General features: G+C 60.5%; 1 protein-coding gene across 6 annotated transcripts in view; it reads left to right on the plus strand.

Annotated features, from left to right (window-relative positions):
- Nucleotides 1-15,872, plus strand: part of ATP6V1C2 (ATPase H+ transporting V1 subunit C2) — a 72,563-nt gene that overhangs the window by 51,670 nt on the left and 5,021 nt on the right. For 3 of the 6 annotated variants that reach the window (XM_035000582.1, XM_035000583.1, XM_035000585.1), the window contains 6 exons: nt 2,558-2,652; nt 7,139-7,230; nt 9,528-9,626; nt 10,200-10,268; nt 12,040-12,132; nt 12,243-14,880. In XM_035000582.1, the coding sequence (XP_034856473.1) occupies nt 2,558-2,652; nt 7,139-7,230; nt 9,528-9,626; nt 10,200-10,268; nt 12,040-12,132; nt 12,243-12,939 (1,145 nt within the window). In that variant the 3' untranslated portion in view covers nt 12,940-14,880. Of the gene's footprint in view, nt 1-2,557; nt 2,653-7,138; nt 7,231-9,527; nt 9,627-10,199; nt 10,269-12,039; nt 12,133-12,242; nt 15,054-15,688; nt 15,787-15,872 lie in introns of those variants that run through there. The other 3 variants (XR_004678437.1, XM_035000584.1, XM_035000586.1) reach the window with 3 other exon arrangements.

Raw genomic sequence — 15,872 nt, forward strand, 5'->3', positions numbered from 1 at the left:
TCCCACTTCCGTGCACACCCCTCTGCCAGCAGGCCGCTTACCTCCACAGAGCCCCATTTCACTTCCGTCTGTGTCCTGGGGACTCATCCACCCTCATGTCGGGCCCCAGCTTCCCTGGAGCTGAGCTCATCTCCTCTCCCCTCTGCCCTGTCCGTCCTGCTGCGCCCTTGGCGGCTGCCCAACTCAGTGAGTGTCCCCTCCCTCTACCCTCTCACCTGACCTGGAAATCCAGGTGTGCCCTGGGCCTCCTTTGTGGGCAGTTGTCCTCTTGAGCCTGCCCTCCCTCTTCTGCTTCCAGAGCTTAGGCCCCTCTGAGCTGCTCCTGTTCTCACACAGCCCCCCTGCCGGCTTCTCCCCGGCAAAGCCCCCACTGGCCCCAGGGAAGTCTCAGTGCATGAACGTCCTTGGCTGGCTACACGGCCCCCGGAGGCTTGGTGTCCTAACCTGCTTGGTGACCTCTCCGGCCCTGCTATTGGACTTGGAGCGATGTGTGGCCAATTACTGGCAGATAATGGGGGGGGAGGAATAGGTGTCTCCAATGTCCTTACCCCAGGAGAAAGTGCGGACACAGCCCTCCGTGACCCTGCCCCGGCCCTCCTGTTCCATTGGGTTGTCCCAGAGATTCCTGGGCCCCCAGGCAGGATGTCCTCCAGGCAGCTCGCACCCAGCACCCTCCCCCTCCGGCCATGTGGCAAACTCCTGTCACCTCCAGCCCCTGCATGAAGCCCTCCTTGCCCTCCCTGGGAGTCAGGCGCCGGCTCTCCCACCCTTCACACCCTCTTACGCTCCTGTTGCCATTCTCCGTGGTGTGAGGTTTGCCTGGTTGTCTCCCTAGGAGACTGAGCGCTATGAAGTCCAGGCGGTGTGGTCTCTCCCCCCACCAACGGTAGCAAGCTGGTGCTCAGTGGGTGTGGTCTCCCCCCCCCCCCCCCACGGTAGCAAGCTGGTGCTCATTGGAGGTTCCTGACCGTTGAGTGAGCAACCCCCCCAGTGCCCTTTATCTGCACAAGGACGTGCTGGGCAGGGCAGGCGTGCACATGTGGTGTGAGAAGCCAGTGGGGGCAGGCTGGTCTTGATCGGGTTCAAGGGTTTCTGGGGGCCACCCCAGCATCGCATACACTGACCCAACTCAGTACAGGGAGTGAGGGGCAGGTGTAAGCAGCAGTTGGCTCCAGGGGGCACTCTCTAAATGTGCACAGAGCTGATCTGAAGGGTGCGCACTTGGGCTGAGTTATCCTGGTCCTGGCTCGGCCCAGGTTCCCTTGTGTGGCTTGTCGGACCTCAACTCCAGAGCTCCATCCTCTGCCCGTGGCTGATTAGGGAACCAGAAATGCCCCAAAGGCACTGGGTTTAGGTTTGCTTTTGGAGAAAGTAAGGGGGAAAGGGAAATTTTTGAGAAAACCCTGATTTGGTCTACTCACTATAGACTCTTATATAAAGGACAGACACTGAAAAATGCACCTCCTCACCAGGCAGTAAAAACCACAGTCATAGACTCTAGTATTTTGCCAAGGTTTGTCACCGCCGCCTTCTGGTTCTCCTCCTCCTCCTTCCCCTCCTCCTTAAAAGATGTATTTATTTGAGAGAGAGAGAGCACAATGGGGGAGGGGCAGAGGGATAATCTCAAGCAGACTCCCCTCTGAGCACAGAGCCCGACGGGGACCCATTCCCGGGACCCCAAGATCATGACCCACACAGAAATCGGGAGGATGCTCAGCCAGCTGAGCCACACAGGTGCCCCTAAAATGCTTCTTTAAAACAAACCATCTGCGGGGCGCCTGGGTGGCTCAGTTGGTTAAGCGACTGTCTTCAGCTCAGGTCATGATCTCAGGGTCCTGGGATCGAGCCCCGCATCGGGCTCCCTGCTTGGCAGGAAGCTTGCTTCTCCCTCTCCCACTCCCCCTGCTTGTGTTCCCTCTCTCGCTGTCTCTCTCTCTCTGTCAAATAAATAAATAAAATCTTTAAAAAAAAAAGATAAGTAAAACAAACCATCTCCGTTGTAATGGCCTCTATCCAGTGCTTGGGTGAGGAAGGTGGAAAAACAGCTCTTCTTGTGAGCAGGTGGTACCATACCATCCCGTGGTCTTTGGGGGTTGGCCTGAGGCGCTCTGGCGTGTCTTTTGAGGTACCTCAAAACAGAAAAATAGCCCAACAGCGGAGTGTGGCCAACACAACCAGAAAAGGGAGGTATTAACCTGGCCCTCAGACTATCTCCCGATTTTGCTTCTACCTCGTGGGAAAGTAGGATCTCCCAAAGGCAGATCTCGGGGGGCAGCCGTCTGAGAGCATTTGGGGCACAGGTGTGTTCTGGTCACCTTGGCCCTGTGGCTGGTGGTGGGTTTTTCGGAGGGGTGCTGCTGAGGGTCCTGACCGAAGGCCAGCCAGCTGGCTCAGTACCCCACTCCCGGGGGGCGTGTGTGCTCTCCCAGGGCCCTGACTCACTCCTTTTCTCTGATTGCTTCCTTGGTTTCCGTGGGGATGCTTGGCTCGGGGTTTGGCAGCCTTGGTCTCACGAGATGGGGAGAGTCCCACTCATTTGTTGAAATGTTTCTTCCAGTTGACTTACCATCCTTTGTGACCCACTTTGAATGGGACATGGCGAAATACCCCACGAAGCAGCCGCTGGTGAGCGTGGTGGACACACTAGCGAAGGTGAGGAGGGCCTTCTCTCGGGGGACAGATAAACTTCGGTGACCAGGGCGATCCGACCACCTGAGGGAGATCTACATGGCCTGGGGCCCCGGCGGTGCTGCCAAGAGGGACCTTCTGGGAGGCCACAGTCAGGGGGCTAGGTGGGGCCCTAGCTCTGCCGGGTGACCCTGGGTGGAGTCCCCCTCCCATCTGCTTCCTGCCAGCCCTGACCAGGCCCGGTGCTTTTTTGAGGTGTGGCCTTCCATGCCCTGGGCAAGGCCGAGACTTTGGGGTTTCAAGGCGGGCACCTGCTCCCCTCCATACCCCTTCTGGCCCTGTTGCCTGCCCGGCGGCGGCATCCACAGACACTCCCCTGACACGCCTGGCCCAGACCCTGGTGCCCCTTCTGTGGGTTCCCTCCAGCTCGCTACTTTTTGAAAGGTGCTGAGGGAGCAGCTCAGCCCCATCCTGACCTACTAACAAGAGCCTCATACCCCCCAACCACATCCCAGAGTGATTGTCTACTTGACAAGAACTATCTGCTTCTGTGGAGAGTCTAGCTTCGGAGCCCTAACGTTTCTGGAAGGCATCACCAGGGGTCCTGCCCCTGCTTTGAGGAGCCTGTGACAATAGTGAGGCCGGTAAGGGGCACCTTGTGGCATGGTCGGTTGAGCCTCCGACTCTTGGTTTTGGCTCAGGTCATGATCTCGGGTTGTGGGATTGAGCCCCACATCAGGCTCTGCGCTCAGTGGGGAGTCTGCTTGGGACTCTCTTTCTCTCCGCATCCCCCTCTAAAAATAAATGAATAAATTAAAAAAAAAAAACCAGGCCAGTAAGCACTGCACCCCACAATTCTACCATCTTGGTAAGCGATGGCCTCCAGCTTTCACTTCGTAAATAAAAGCACTGTGGCTCAAGTCTCTGGGGACGTTGTGGGGGTCTCGTGGCCTTGTTGACTCCTGTGTGTCTCACTGAGGGTGAGCTCTGATGGTTGGTGACTGCCTGTCCCCCTCCCTCTGCCATACACTGAGCCCCTCATGGGCCATGTCTCCTCCTGGCCCGGGTGGCTGGGAGAGAGAGTCTCAGCCAGGCCAGGAACAAAGCCTTCCTGTTGTCTCCTCAGACCACAGAGCCACCCAGGTGTGTCTGGGCGGGTCAGGTGCAGGAGATGGGCCACTGGGACCCATCCGAGTGCAGCCCTGTGCGCTCCCCACAGCAGGCTGGTGCCTGGCCCGTTTCTCTGGGAACTCGGGTGGGGCCAGAAGGCTCTGGAATCTGGGTGCGGCTTCTCGGGCACTGCTTACGCCACAGAGGTCCTAGCCTCTCCTGGGACAATCGGGCAGTGATTCTGGAAAGCCCTCTGAGGAGGGGCTGCCCGGCGCTCCTGTGCCAGACGTGGCTTCCGGGAGGTTCTGTGGGCCTCTACCACCAACCTAGAGGTGCACCCTGCGTTGCTGAGGCCAGGCTGAGCCAGGCAGGCGCTCAGGCCATGCTCTGAGTCCACTCGGGACTGTGCTCACTGGCGGGGCTGTCCCAGGGATGCCGGCTAGCGATGAGGACCCTGGGACACGTCGGGGGGTCAACCGAGAGGGGAGCAGAGCAGTTGGAGAGGACAGCACTTGGCTTCTCTCTAGTCCAGGCACCCAGAGGAAAGGAAAGCAGGGAGGGGGAGGAGGGCACTGGTGTTGATAGCGCTCCCCGTGTGCCCAGAACCACGCAGGGCTCTCCTTCCACGTCACCCCTGTGAGGGAGGACCCCCTTCCTCTGACCTCAGATGAGGAAGCTGGCTGAGAGGTTAAGTGGCTTGCTTCGGGACCTGGGATGGGAATGCAGGTCTTGGTTGGGCTGTGTGTGTGTGTGTGTGTGTGTGTGTTTGAGAAAGAGAGAGAGAGAGAGAGAGAGAGAGAGAGAGACAAGGCTTCCCAAGGAAGCCCGGGGCCAGCTCCACTGCAGGGAACCAGCTCTTTGAGGCTCTGAGTATTGGCCCCCGGAGGTTGTCCTGCACCAGGACCCCGTGTGTGATGCCCACAGCTGTGGTTCAGGTCTGTTCCTCCAATGGGAGGTCCTTCACGGGGCGAGCCTGGGGGACACAAAAGTCGCTGTGTTGCTGGGCATCGAGTAGCACTTGCTGGATGTCCAAGCAGGTCTCCCAGCCTGGGAGGAGCCTTGTGCTGACGTGGTCAGGGCCAGGCCCCGGCCCCCAGACCCTCCCGACCGCTGGGAACTGAGCCCACCCCCGGCCCTTAAAGAAGAGGCTCAAGGGTGGGGAGGGCTTCGCCCCCTCCCAACCCTGCATTGTGGCAGCATGACCTGTCACCGGGTCAGGGACCCAGCCCACCGTGGTGTCAGTCTCCACAGGCCTGGTCATGCTGCAAGTTCGAAAAAGCCCCCAGACCTCATGGGTGTGACACAGCGCAGGGTTTATTCTTCAGCACGCACACGTGCAGCCGAGGGTGGGGGTTCCATGCTGGCCCCCTCGGAGCGCTGGCGGCTGGTGTCTCCACCACTGGAAACATCTCTGGGTTCTGCAGGTGGGTCCGGGAGGCTCTCGGGGCTTCTGCCAGCCAGCCCCCCACCTCGGAGCCCGGCTGAATGCACGTCCTCAGCACTGCCTGCGCTGGCCACCCTCCCGGGGTCACGACACAGGGGCGGGTGGGGGGGACCCGGCCCCCTGGAGGAGCTCCGGCTGGGGCAGGTGGGCCTCGCCTTGCTGAACAGCCTGCTCTGCAGATTCTGGGAGCTCTCCGTAATTCCGTGGGCTTGAGCTCAGAGAGGGCCAGACCTGACGCCAGCTCACAGGCAGGCTGAGTGCGAACTGGTTCCAGAGCCCTGGTTCCTCTCGCCATCCACTGGTTTCCAAACACCCCTCCGCAGGTTTTCATTGGCTTGTGGTGAAACCAGAAAAGGAAGGAAGATGGAGGATTTTTTTGTTTGATTTTTTTCCTTTAAAAAATAATTGTGTGTGTATGTGTGTGTGTATAATACTAATTTTAAAAATCAAGACAGTGGATTGTACCTGAGTCGGTTTCTTGGTTAAGATCACGTACTGTTGTTATGTAAGATGGGTACATGGGGTCTCTGTGTCCTATTTTTAAAAATATTTTATTTTTTCATTTTCTTAAGTAATCTCTACACCAAACGTGGGGCTTGAACCCACGACCCCAAGATCAAGAGCCGCATGCCCCACCGACCGAGCCAGTGGGGTGTCCCCCTGTGTCCTCTTTCTATAATTTCCCATGAAATCTGTCACTGTTTCAAAGGACAAGATTTTAAAAAATTGTAAAAAAAATATATATATATCTTATTTTAAAAATCAGACATATCCAAGATAGGAGGATAAAAACGTGAAAGGCTTCCCATGACAAGACCCCTCCCTTTCCTCCCCCACTAAAGGTGACCGATGTGTTAACCGTTGAAAGTGGATCCTCCCGTCTCTGTAGGAACGAAATCTGTGTATTTCAGGTCAGGATCGTCCGGTCCCTCAGGCCGCCTCCTTGTTGTCGCGTGCTGATGCTGGGATATCCGCGTCGGCAGTGTTTGTTGGCGTGGAGCGGGGGTCCCACGGGGGCGACTGCACGCCACCAGGGAGCTGGCCCAGGACGTGGGGCTCTGGGTTGGGAGGAGGGGTGCGGCCCCTCAGGAGCTGCGGGGGTCGGCCCTGTGCCCCACTGCGTGCGGGAGTCTCCCGCGATCATCTGGAAGGCCGCGCCGAGTCCCGTACTGTGGGGTGCCCCCCTTTGTTGAACCAGTTCTGGACTGATGGGCTCCACTGCCCAAGTGTGAGCCCTGGGGGGCAGGGGCTGTGTTTTGAGGGCTTCCGGCGAGGTAGGCCGTGGTGGGCATTTGCCTTTCTCTGTTTCGAGCCCTTGGGGAGGACATTAATTACCCCCCTGGCCACGCAGATGGGGCCACTGAGGCCAGGCAGCCAGAGAGCTAGGCCGTGGGCCCGGGCTTGTCCTGTTTCCCCTCTTTCCACGACATGTCCGCCTGGGCCCGCTGCAGGTGGGGCTCTGGGACGCCCTCCCTGAAACTCGAGAACAGGGGATCTCCTTCGTGCCAGGCCCATGACCTGCGTCCAAGCCGAAAGGAACCTTCCTACCTACCTACCCCTTCCTGTGGGAAGGGGCTGTGGGGCCCAGCTGAGCCTGGGACCGGGCATTGGCAGGGTCGTGCCACAGTGGTCCCCCCTCAAGCCAGGATGGGGTCAGCTGGGCTGGCCTGGCAGTGCGAGAAGGGCTCGCGATCAGAAGATGCACCTCACTGAGTGATCCTAGAACAGCCATGCCTGTCTCGGGCCGTGGTATCTGCAAAGGGGGGCTGTGAAGCTCTCCCCTGCTCCCTGCAGGCTACTGTAGGGCCACCCACTGGCGTGTGCGAGAGCCGTGGGAAGAAAACGGAGCATTCCTGACTGGTGGGCAGCCCTGATGATTCCTTATTCCAAAGTATGCTGTCAACAGTTTAGGGCCATTTTGAAGAGTTCGGCCACCTCTTTTGCTTTTCCAAATAGCAACTGGCACAGATCGAGACTGACCTGAAATCCCGAACAGCCACCTACAACACCCTGAAGACGAACCTGGAGAACCTGGAGAAGAAATCCATGTGAGTATCCGAGTTTCTGCACTGCCGGGGCCGGGCGGGGGCCGGAGTGTGCCTTTCACATCACTGGGGGAACCCCGTCTGTGCCTGGGTTGAGAGAGAGCCAGAGAGCCAGCCAGCCAACCAGGCAGATGCCGAGGCACTCCTGCCTCTTGGGAGCTGCGTGCTGGGCTGGGAGGCCTTGGTGCATATGACCGGGTGGCAAGGCTCAAGCAGGGGTGATGGCACCTCCCTGCCTGGACCCAGAGAGGAATACCATGCTGCCCCTCGCCCCCTTCCCTCCCTCTCCCAACCGCCCCAGGTTACTGAGAACAGCTGGGGTGGGTCCCAAGACCTTTCCCCCGGGGAGCTTTACAGAGGACCCTCTCTGCATAGGCAGAGGGGGACCTGACTGGTAGAGCCTGGCCCTTTGTGAGGGCCCCCCAGGGGCAGTGGGTGCCGCAGCCCAGAGCAGAGCAACCGCAGGGACTCTGGTGCCTTCTTCATTCAACTAAAGGACCTCCACGTGAGAGACGGAGCAGACCGCATGGCCCACCAGCCACCAGTCACCAAGATGGTGGGAGGTGTCTGGAGGAAAGCAGAAACCTAGTGTCATGATGGCAGCAGCTCTCTTGTGAGGTAGTGAGTGCCTCGTTGTGGGAGGCATGTCAGGAAAGGCCAGTTGAGCTCCTGCCAGGGAGTCTGGAAGGTGCTCCTGAGTAGGACTGAGTTGGCATGGAGGATCCTCCCAGTCTCCCCAGGTTCTGGCTCTGATTCTGTTGGCAGTTGTCTGAAGATCCTCCAAAGAAGGGCAGTGCCCAGGGGACTTCAGAATCAGCTGTCCCTCTGAGTAGCTCACCTTCCCTCCCCTTTTCCGCCTCTCCCTTGGGATGGTCCCTGGGCCAGCCGGCTTCTTGCGAAAGAAGCTTATAGTACGTAGACTTTAAAACCAAAAAGGGAAAGATGCACTTCAACTAGAAATAGTCATTATTGGTGGCGTGACTTGGCATCAGAACTAAATGGGCATCACCTGAGTTTCGCCTCATCCTTGGCCCTACGAAGGAAGGAGATGGGCGAAGGGCGGGGTGCCGGTGGAAGAGAGTGCCCTAAACGGTGACCTTGGCTTAGATCCGTGGTGGCATTGACCATTTACCTGCTGGGCCATCTACTTGTCGCATCACCGACTTGTGGACTCCTTGAGAATCGTTTGGGGCTTGAGCAGACATCTGGTCCGGCCTCGTCGGTCAGCTGATGAAGAAGCTCAGCGGCTGATTGACCGCAGTGCTGATCTATTGATCACTCCCCTGAGTGAAGGGGGATGGGGGGAAGCTGTTCCTGCCTCCTTCATTCGTTATTCTTCTTCCGATAAACGTGTATTAAGCACCTACTACACTCTCAGGCTTTATGCCAGGCCCTAAAGGTAACAAAGCAGAGGACAGTGTAATTTCTGCACTCGGGGAGCTCACAGTGACTCACTCAACAAATATCTACGGAGAATCTGCTTTGTGCTAGGAGTGCAGGCATAAACCAGACAGAGCAGACCCGACGGCGGAACGGTAACGAGGTAGGGGGCACAGGCCTTGTGCCTTTGGAAAGGGTCCTAAGGGCCTTAGCAGTGAAGGCACAGGTGGGAGAGGTGAGGCTGGAGGTGGCGTGTTACTTGAGGCCTTGGCCTTGGCCGAGTGCTTGAGAGCCGTTCGCCAGAGCTAATACATCAGCTGATAACCGTGGCCAGGGCGCCCAGGCTACAGATGGTCTCCGAGCTGTCCCTTGGCCCATCTGCTGCTGCAATAGCCTTGAACCATGTGCTAAAAATACCATGACCTGTCTGGAGCCCGAGTTCCACTGGGCATGAAGCAAGCGATTGCAGGTGAATGTCCCCTGGCGGCTGGACCTGGGAGGTGTGAAAAGTGAAACGGAGCTCTCTCTGGGCCCGTCTCCGCCCAGGACAGCCCGAGTGTTGACACTTGAGTAACTCAAGCTGCCTGCCACCCACAGTCCCCTCCTGGCAGTCCCAGGGGCAGCGCAGGTGATGGCGGTGTTGGATTCCGGCGCCCCTCGGGGGACTGGTGAGGGGGCCTCCGGCCCTGCTAGCCGCAGCAGCTCCAGCCACCCAGAACTAGGGGGTCGGGGGCACACTCAGCCCAGGGATCTGCCACTCTGGGGGGACATACGAGCCTTCGTGTTTCCTGCCTGTCCTCCTGACCCAGGGCCTGTGTGTTGTGTTTGTGCGGGGGTCCGTGTGTCCCAAATGCCCAGGCCCACGAGGCCTCCCTCTGCCTTTCTGCTGATCCCACCCCCTTTGTCCCACATGGATTCAGGGGAAACCTCTTCACTCGGACATTGAGCAATATCGTGAGCAAAGAAGACTTCGTGTTGGGTTCCGAGTATCTAATCACACTTCTGGTCATCGTCCCCAAGTAAGTGGCCCAGGAAAGGGGGTGGCGGGGGGCCTCAGCCTGTGTTGGTGATCATGGAAGGAAAGTGGCCCGGCCCAGCAGAGAGAAAGGGGGGCCCTCCATGGCCTGGACCCCGGGGGCAGGAACAGGAGCAGGGTGACAGTGTCTGTGGGGTAAAGCAGTGACAGAAGCTGCCATTTCTTGAGCAGCTGCTGGGTGCCACCAGCCTTAGGAGCTCATTTCACTCACAGCAAACCGGGGGTGGCTGTTAATCCCTTGTCCAGAGGCCAGAGAAGTCAGCTGGCTTCTCCAAGGCCACACAGGGTCAGGACTAGAAAGCTCCAACACACCTCTGGCTGAACCCTTCACATGGGCCCGCTGTGGCGTCCGGGGCCCTTGTGGGGAGACTGGGTCCAGGACTGGGCTGGGGAGGCGGTGCCCAGTGCCCATGGCAGGGCCTTGGGGTGTTTGGGGCTCTCTGGCCCAGTCCTGCTCATCTCAGTCCCTTGGGAAAAGGCGTGTACAGCGTCCTAAACACTCGGAACACCCCCAGCCATTCTTCAGAAATCACTGAATGATTCTGTATTCTTGCAGACCAAGCTACACAAAATGGCAAAAAACCTACGAATCCCTCTCGGACATGGTGGTCCCTCGGTCGACTAAGTAAGACCCCAGCTTGGCACCCAGGCACCAAACATGCTCTGGGGACGCAGGGACCCTCAGCCCTCCCCACTTGGCGCTCACCAGAGTCCCTCAGCCTGGAGTTCCTTTATAGTCACACCCCCAGCCACGTGCTAGACTCCCTCTATCTTTTCGAACGCCGCTTTGCTTCCCCCTCTTCCAGGAAGCCCCCTCTGGCTGCATGCCTGCAGGGATCCCCCTCACCACGCTCTGCTCTGCTTTCTCAGCTCAGGTCGATGCTTTCCCATCTGAGGGTCAAGCAGGGGCCTGACTCTGATCTCTGATGGCCACAGAGCATGAGCAGCTGGGGGGCAGCTGGGGGGCAGGGGGGGAGCGGAGTCCGTCTCAGCGGCTGGCCTACTGGGGTCAGAGCAGGAGTGGCCGGGGAGGGCTGGGAAAGTGGCAGGAGAAGGGATACAGGAATACAGTCAAACCGTGAAGACCATGCACGTGGGCCCACCAGCACATGGGGACACCAGCACGTCGGGGCTGCACGCCGTGGCAGGGGTGGGTCTCACGGTTTGGTGCGGAGCAGGAAAAACCAGTGGCTGAGAAGTACACCCAGCGTGAAGCCATTTATCTGAGGTCGAGAAACGGACCGAACTAAACCCCACGTGATCTGGGCACGTGCAGGCGCACAGGAGAGTCGAGGGGCTGTTTGGGGGATCAGGGCAGGGAGCGACACGCAGCCAGGGACGAGCACGGGGCTTCTGTGGTGTGCAAATGGCTTTAGGTCTTAAGTGGGGCGGCCAATGCATAGTATTCGTTATACCCTATACCTTCTCGTATGTCTGGAATAGTTTGTAATTTAAAAAGATTGGGCGGTGAGACTGGGCCAGCTTCGCCAGTCGTCTGCTTCCCAGCACACAGGGCGTAGGGTGAGGGCGGGCCTGCCCACGCCCCTCTCGGCTCCGAGGCCCACCTCCTGCCGGGGAGGCTCTTCCAGGGTCACAGCTCACAGGAGATGGCAATCAGGAGCTACACTGAGGGGTGCAGGGAACTGGAGAGCCAGAGCCTGGGGTCATGAGGGGAGGCCAGAGGAAGAAGCCAGGGGCGTCTGCAGGGAGAGGAGGAAGGCAGACAGATGGGCAGATGGGCAGATGGGCAGGTCCTCCAAACCCGACAGCCTGGCAGAGGCCACCAACGCTCTGCCACACTGGCTTTCTGTGGCCACGTGCTGGGGGACCCCTCCACAGAGGCCACCTCAGTGTTGATTGCGGCGGGGCAGGGGGGGCTCTGAGTGACAGGAAAGGGGACCTGGCCAGCATGCCCATGAGACCTGCCCGGGCTTGGCGAAGGGCTTCCCTTAGGTCTTCTGGCCAAAAGGGCTGACTCAAAGACGCTGACCACTGGCTCCGGTGGGCCCTGTCTTGGGACAGCGCCCCCTGAGGCCCTGTGCGCCTTCGGGAGTAGCTCGATCGCTCAGGCATCTCTCAAACTGGAGCCAAACTGGGGGTCTCTGCACCTTGAGGGCCTGCGTGTAGATCACCCAGAGGCCCCCGAGGCCTCAGCCTGGAGGGGAAATGGAAGGAGCAATAGCAGGTGGTAGAGACCACCCGGCCCGGAGTCAGGAAGTCATAAGGGGCGTCCGGTTCCCTGCCCTCGGGTGCTGGTGGGGCCACTGGGCTGATGGGGACGGAGCTGCCCCTGTGCGGGGACCCACCTCCCCAGGGAGACGGAACAGGCCTCTCCGGCCCAGCTCCGACCTCGGGTGTGCGGAGGCTCCCGGTGAACAGATGCTTCTCTCCACCAGACTGATTGCCGAGGACAACGAGGGCGGCCTCTTCACGGTGACCCTGTTTCGAAAAGTGATCGAGGATTTCAAAACCAAAGCCAGAGAGAACAAGTAAGGGCTGGCCTTGGTAGACTTCTCCGGGTTTGGGCTGTCTCAGCTGAAGGGGTCTCTGCTCCGTCTGGAAGCTTCCTGGTGAAAGCCTCTCATTTGCTTGTTTTAAGGTTCACTGTTCGTGAATTTTACTATGATGAGAAAGAAATTAAAAGGGAAAGGGAAGAGATGAGCAGGTTGCTGTCTGATAAGAAGCAACAGTATGTGAGTAAACTGCACAGGCGGGCGGGCTTCATGCAAGAGCACCCCCCTCCCTTGGGGGCCATGTGGCCCGGGAACCTGTGTTCCCCTGGAGCTGCCAGAGTGGGGCTGGGGAAGGGAGAGGGGCACCCAGGGGCGCCTTCCCTAGGAGAGCTCCCGAGTCCTGGCAGCGCCCCTCCAGGAGGGGACTCCAAGCCCCACTGTGCAGCTGAGAAACTGAGGCTCTGGGAGGTCAGGGAGCATTTCCCCCAGGACGAGGAGACTGGGGCAGGGCAGGTAGGGATCCAGGCGGGGGTCCCTGTGCTGAGCGTGGGCAGCCCTGTCCCCTCAGTCACCTTGCTGGCCTCAGCAGTGTGGTTCCCCAGGCGCGATGGGATAGCTTCTGTCGTCAGCACCTGTATTTATTCCCCCTACGCTTTTAGCAAAGAGTGGGGGCTTATCCTTGAGGTTTCTGGCAACAGCCACTCGGAAACCTTCCGCGTGCACGGGCAGCTGAGCTCACGAGGGAGCAAGCCAGGCTTTGAGTCTGGGCATGTGAACGGGGTAGCCTGGGGAGAGCCACTCTGCTCCGCGGGATGGGCCCCTTCCTGCTACGGAGAAGCCTAAGCCAGGTGGCTCCAGGGGCCCCCCTGGTGGAATGTCTTCAGGGCCCCTCTGCCCCCCACCCCCACTGGGGAGGGTTCTCAGAAACTTCCAGTTCGGCCTCTAGTGTAGAGAGGAAGGGAAGAATGAGTAGAGTGTACTTCAGGCCTTTTGGAGGAAAGCCGGTGTGTGAACATAAAGCTGTAAGTCTGTGCTTAGGTGAAGAGCAAGAAGTACCTCCCGTGTGGCCGAGTGTTGGCCCCGGGTCTTCTCTGACGCCGGGCTGGCGGAATGGGCACGTCCGGCTCGACCTCTCTGGTCAGTGGCCTTTCCACAGGGACTCCAGGCAAGCCTCGCCCCCTCAGAAGTGAGCAGCAGTATGGGGTTCCACAAAACGGGGTTCCCAAAGCCCCACTGGACGGGCCCGTCCCCTCTGAGGACGAGACAGGACCTCATCATGTAATAGTGCCTGTGGGGGGGTTAGCCCCGCCCCCAAGCATACGCGTGTGTGTGTGTGTGTGTGTGTGCATGCCAAGTGAACACACCCGTTTCTGATCCTCAGTCTGCCGGGCTTTGGGTTGAGGGCTCTTCCTGAGACAAAGAGCTGAGGCGGCGCTGGGCCCCGAGGCCTCAGGCCCCGCACACCCAGGCAGGGAAGGGGTTCACCAACAAGAGCCACAAAACCCAAGGGTTTTTCTCCTTGGCCTTAGCTCGCCCCAAACCCTCATCACCCAGGAGCGCTCAGTGGTCTCTCTAGCCTCGTCCCTGCTGGCTTCGGTCCTGGCCCCAGGCCCCCTACCCAGTGTCTCTGGGTGGGGGGCTAGACAGTGGCAGCTTTGACAAATGTCCGAGCGGGAGGCCCTGCCCGCAGGACGGGTGGTCAGGTCGTGCCTTTGGCACTGGCCTCGGCGCTGGTACAGACCCCCTGAGGATCCAGGTGACACACAAGCGCTCGACACCTGCCGCCTGGGGCTCAGGTTGCCACTTCCTTACAAGGTGTAGGCTTCTGCACCCCCACGCTGCCCCGGGAGCCCTTCCAGGGTCTCTGTGGAGGGGAAGTGGAGCTCCAGAGGAGACGCACGAACTCGGAACCATTTAGCTCCTTGCGAGGCTCGGGCTGTGTGCCACCGAGCGGGGGTCAGCCGGGGGCAGCCATACCCTGGCTTCCGAGACACCTCTTTCCCCTTTAGCTTGTGGGGCGGTGGGCGTGGCCAGCATCCCGCGCCGTCTTTGGTCCTCGTCACCCCGAGGGGACAGGCTAGGTCCTGGGGGCTCGGCTCCCTTGGACAGCACAGGGTGGGATTTTCCTGTGCTTTCTCCCCGTCTGCAGAGGCGGCGGATAAAGGATGGTAGGTCCTACCGGCGTGCCTGGCTCATTCTCTGTACGGAGCTTCCATGGGTGCCGCGGGGCCCCCCGTGGCCGGACGGGGTGGAGACGCGCCCCGCGGGCACAGCCGTTTCCGCTAACAGCTGCCTCCCGGGGACGGTCCCTGTCCTGTCCGCCCGTGGAGGGGAGGTGCGGACCGAGGCCAGGCAGGGGGACGGAAGCGGGAGCTGACCTCGCCGTCAGCGGCTGGCTCTGTCGCTGCAGGAGGGGGCCCGGACACCTGAGCGCCCCCCATCCACCTCCAGTGCAGGCCGCACGCGAGTCCCGAGGGCGGGCCGGCATTCCCAGCTCGCCTTCACGCGCTTTTCCGGCGACGCGAGTTACTTCTGTTCGTTGTGATGCCTGTTTGCTGAGAGATTAATAAATCATTTCTGTGCCTTTAGCAAACTTCCTGTGTTGCTCTTAAAAAGGGATCATCCACCTTCCCGGACCGCAAGGTTAAGGTAACCCCGCTAGGTAACCCCGCTAGGCCCGCTGCGGGGCAGACGGACAGAGAGAGAGAGAGTGAGGGCGAGGGAGAGGTAAGAGCACCCCGCAGCCCCGGGGCCCCGCTCGCATGTCCTCGCCGGCGCGGGCATCCCCGAGAAAACGGCGCCTTGCCTTTTCCGTACGCAGTGTGGCTTTGGAGGGCTTAAATCAAGGAGCCCAGGATCCGGCCTCCCTCCTCACCCGCAGGGCGTCTTTGGAGCTGCTCCCCGCGCCCGGCAGTGGACGGTGCTTGTTGGCCAGGGTGCCTCTGCCCTGCCTGGAGGTGGCTGCAGCTGGTGACGGGGGCAGGCCCTGCTGGGTGGCGGCGGTCGGGCAGCTCGGCTCTCCCCAGCCCCCGGGCTGCCCTGGCTGGACCCACCCCTGACCTCTGCGGGCAGGCGGACGTGTCGGTGGGGGCTCAGAGCCCTCGCTGCAGGACTCCGGCCCCCCGCCCCCCGAGGACCGGCCACACCAGCATTCGTGACAGCTGCCGCGGCCCCGAGGGGCTGCGGCCTTGTGAGGTGGGCTCGGCGGAGCCCCCCGGAAGCGGCAGCTGGGGGATGATGCTAGAACGATGTTAAGGGGGGGTGGTGTGCGACGCGTTCCTCGGAGCTGGCGTCGGAGGGAAGCCTGTCCGCTGTCCGCTGTCCGCCCGCGGCCCGGGGGTCAGGGGCTGCCCAGCCGCCCCCCGCCCCCCGCCGCCCGGGCTCTGGTGGCCCCGCGCATGTGCCGGGTGGCTGGCCCGCTGAGCTTGCCGGGCCCCGGGCGCCCTGGAGGACGTGGGCCAACCGACTCGCTGCTTCCGCTGGCCGCCGGCCGTGTCCCCGCGCAAGGCTTGCTCTGTCAAAAGCCGTGTCGTCCTTGCCTGGCGTCCGGCGGGGCTGCCAGCAGGCATCACCCGCTCTCCTGTCTCCGCAGGGCCCGCTGCTGCGCTGGCTCAAGGTGAACTTCAGCGAAGCCTTCATTGCCTGGATCCACATCAAGGCGCTCAGGGTGTTTGTGGAGTCCGTGCTCAGGTGCGTGGCGGGGGGAGGTGGAGGGGAGGTGCGGACCGAGGCCAGGCAGGTGCGGACCGAGGCCAGGCAACCCCCCGGGCTGTCCT

This window comes from Mirounga leonina, unplaced genomic scaffold (assembly GCF_011800145.1).
Source record: "Mirounga leonina isolate KUSES-001 unplaced genomic scaffold, KU_Mleo_1.0 Mir_125, whole genome shotgun sequence".
Lineage (NCBI taxonomy): Eukaryota > Metazoa > Chordata > Mammalia > Carnivora > Phocidae > Mirounga > Mirounga leonina.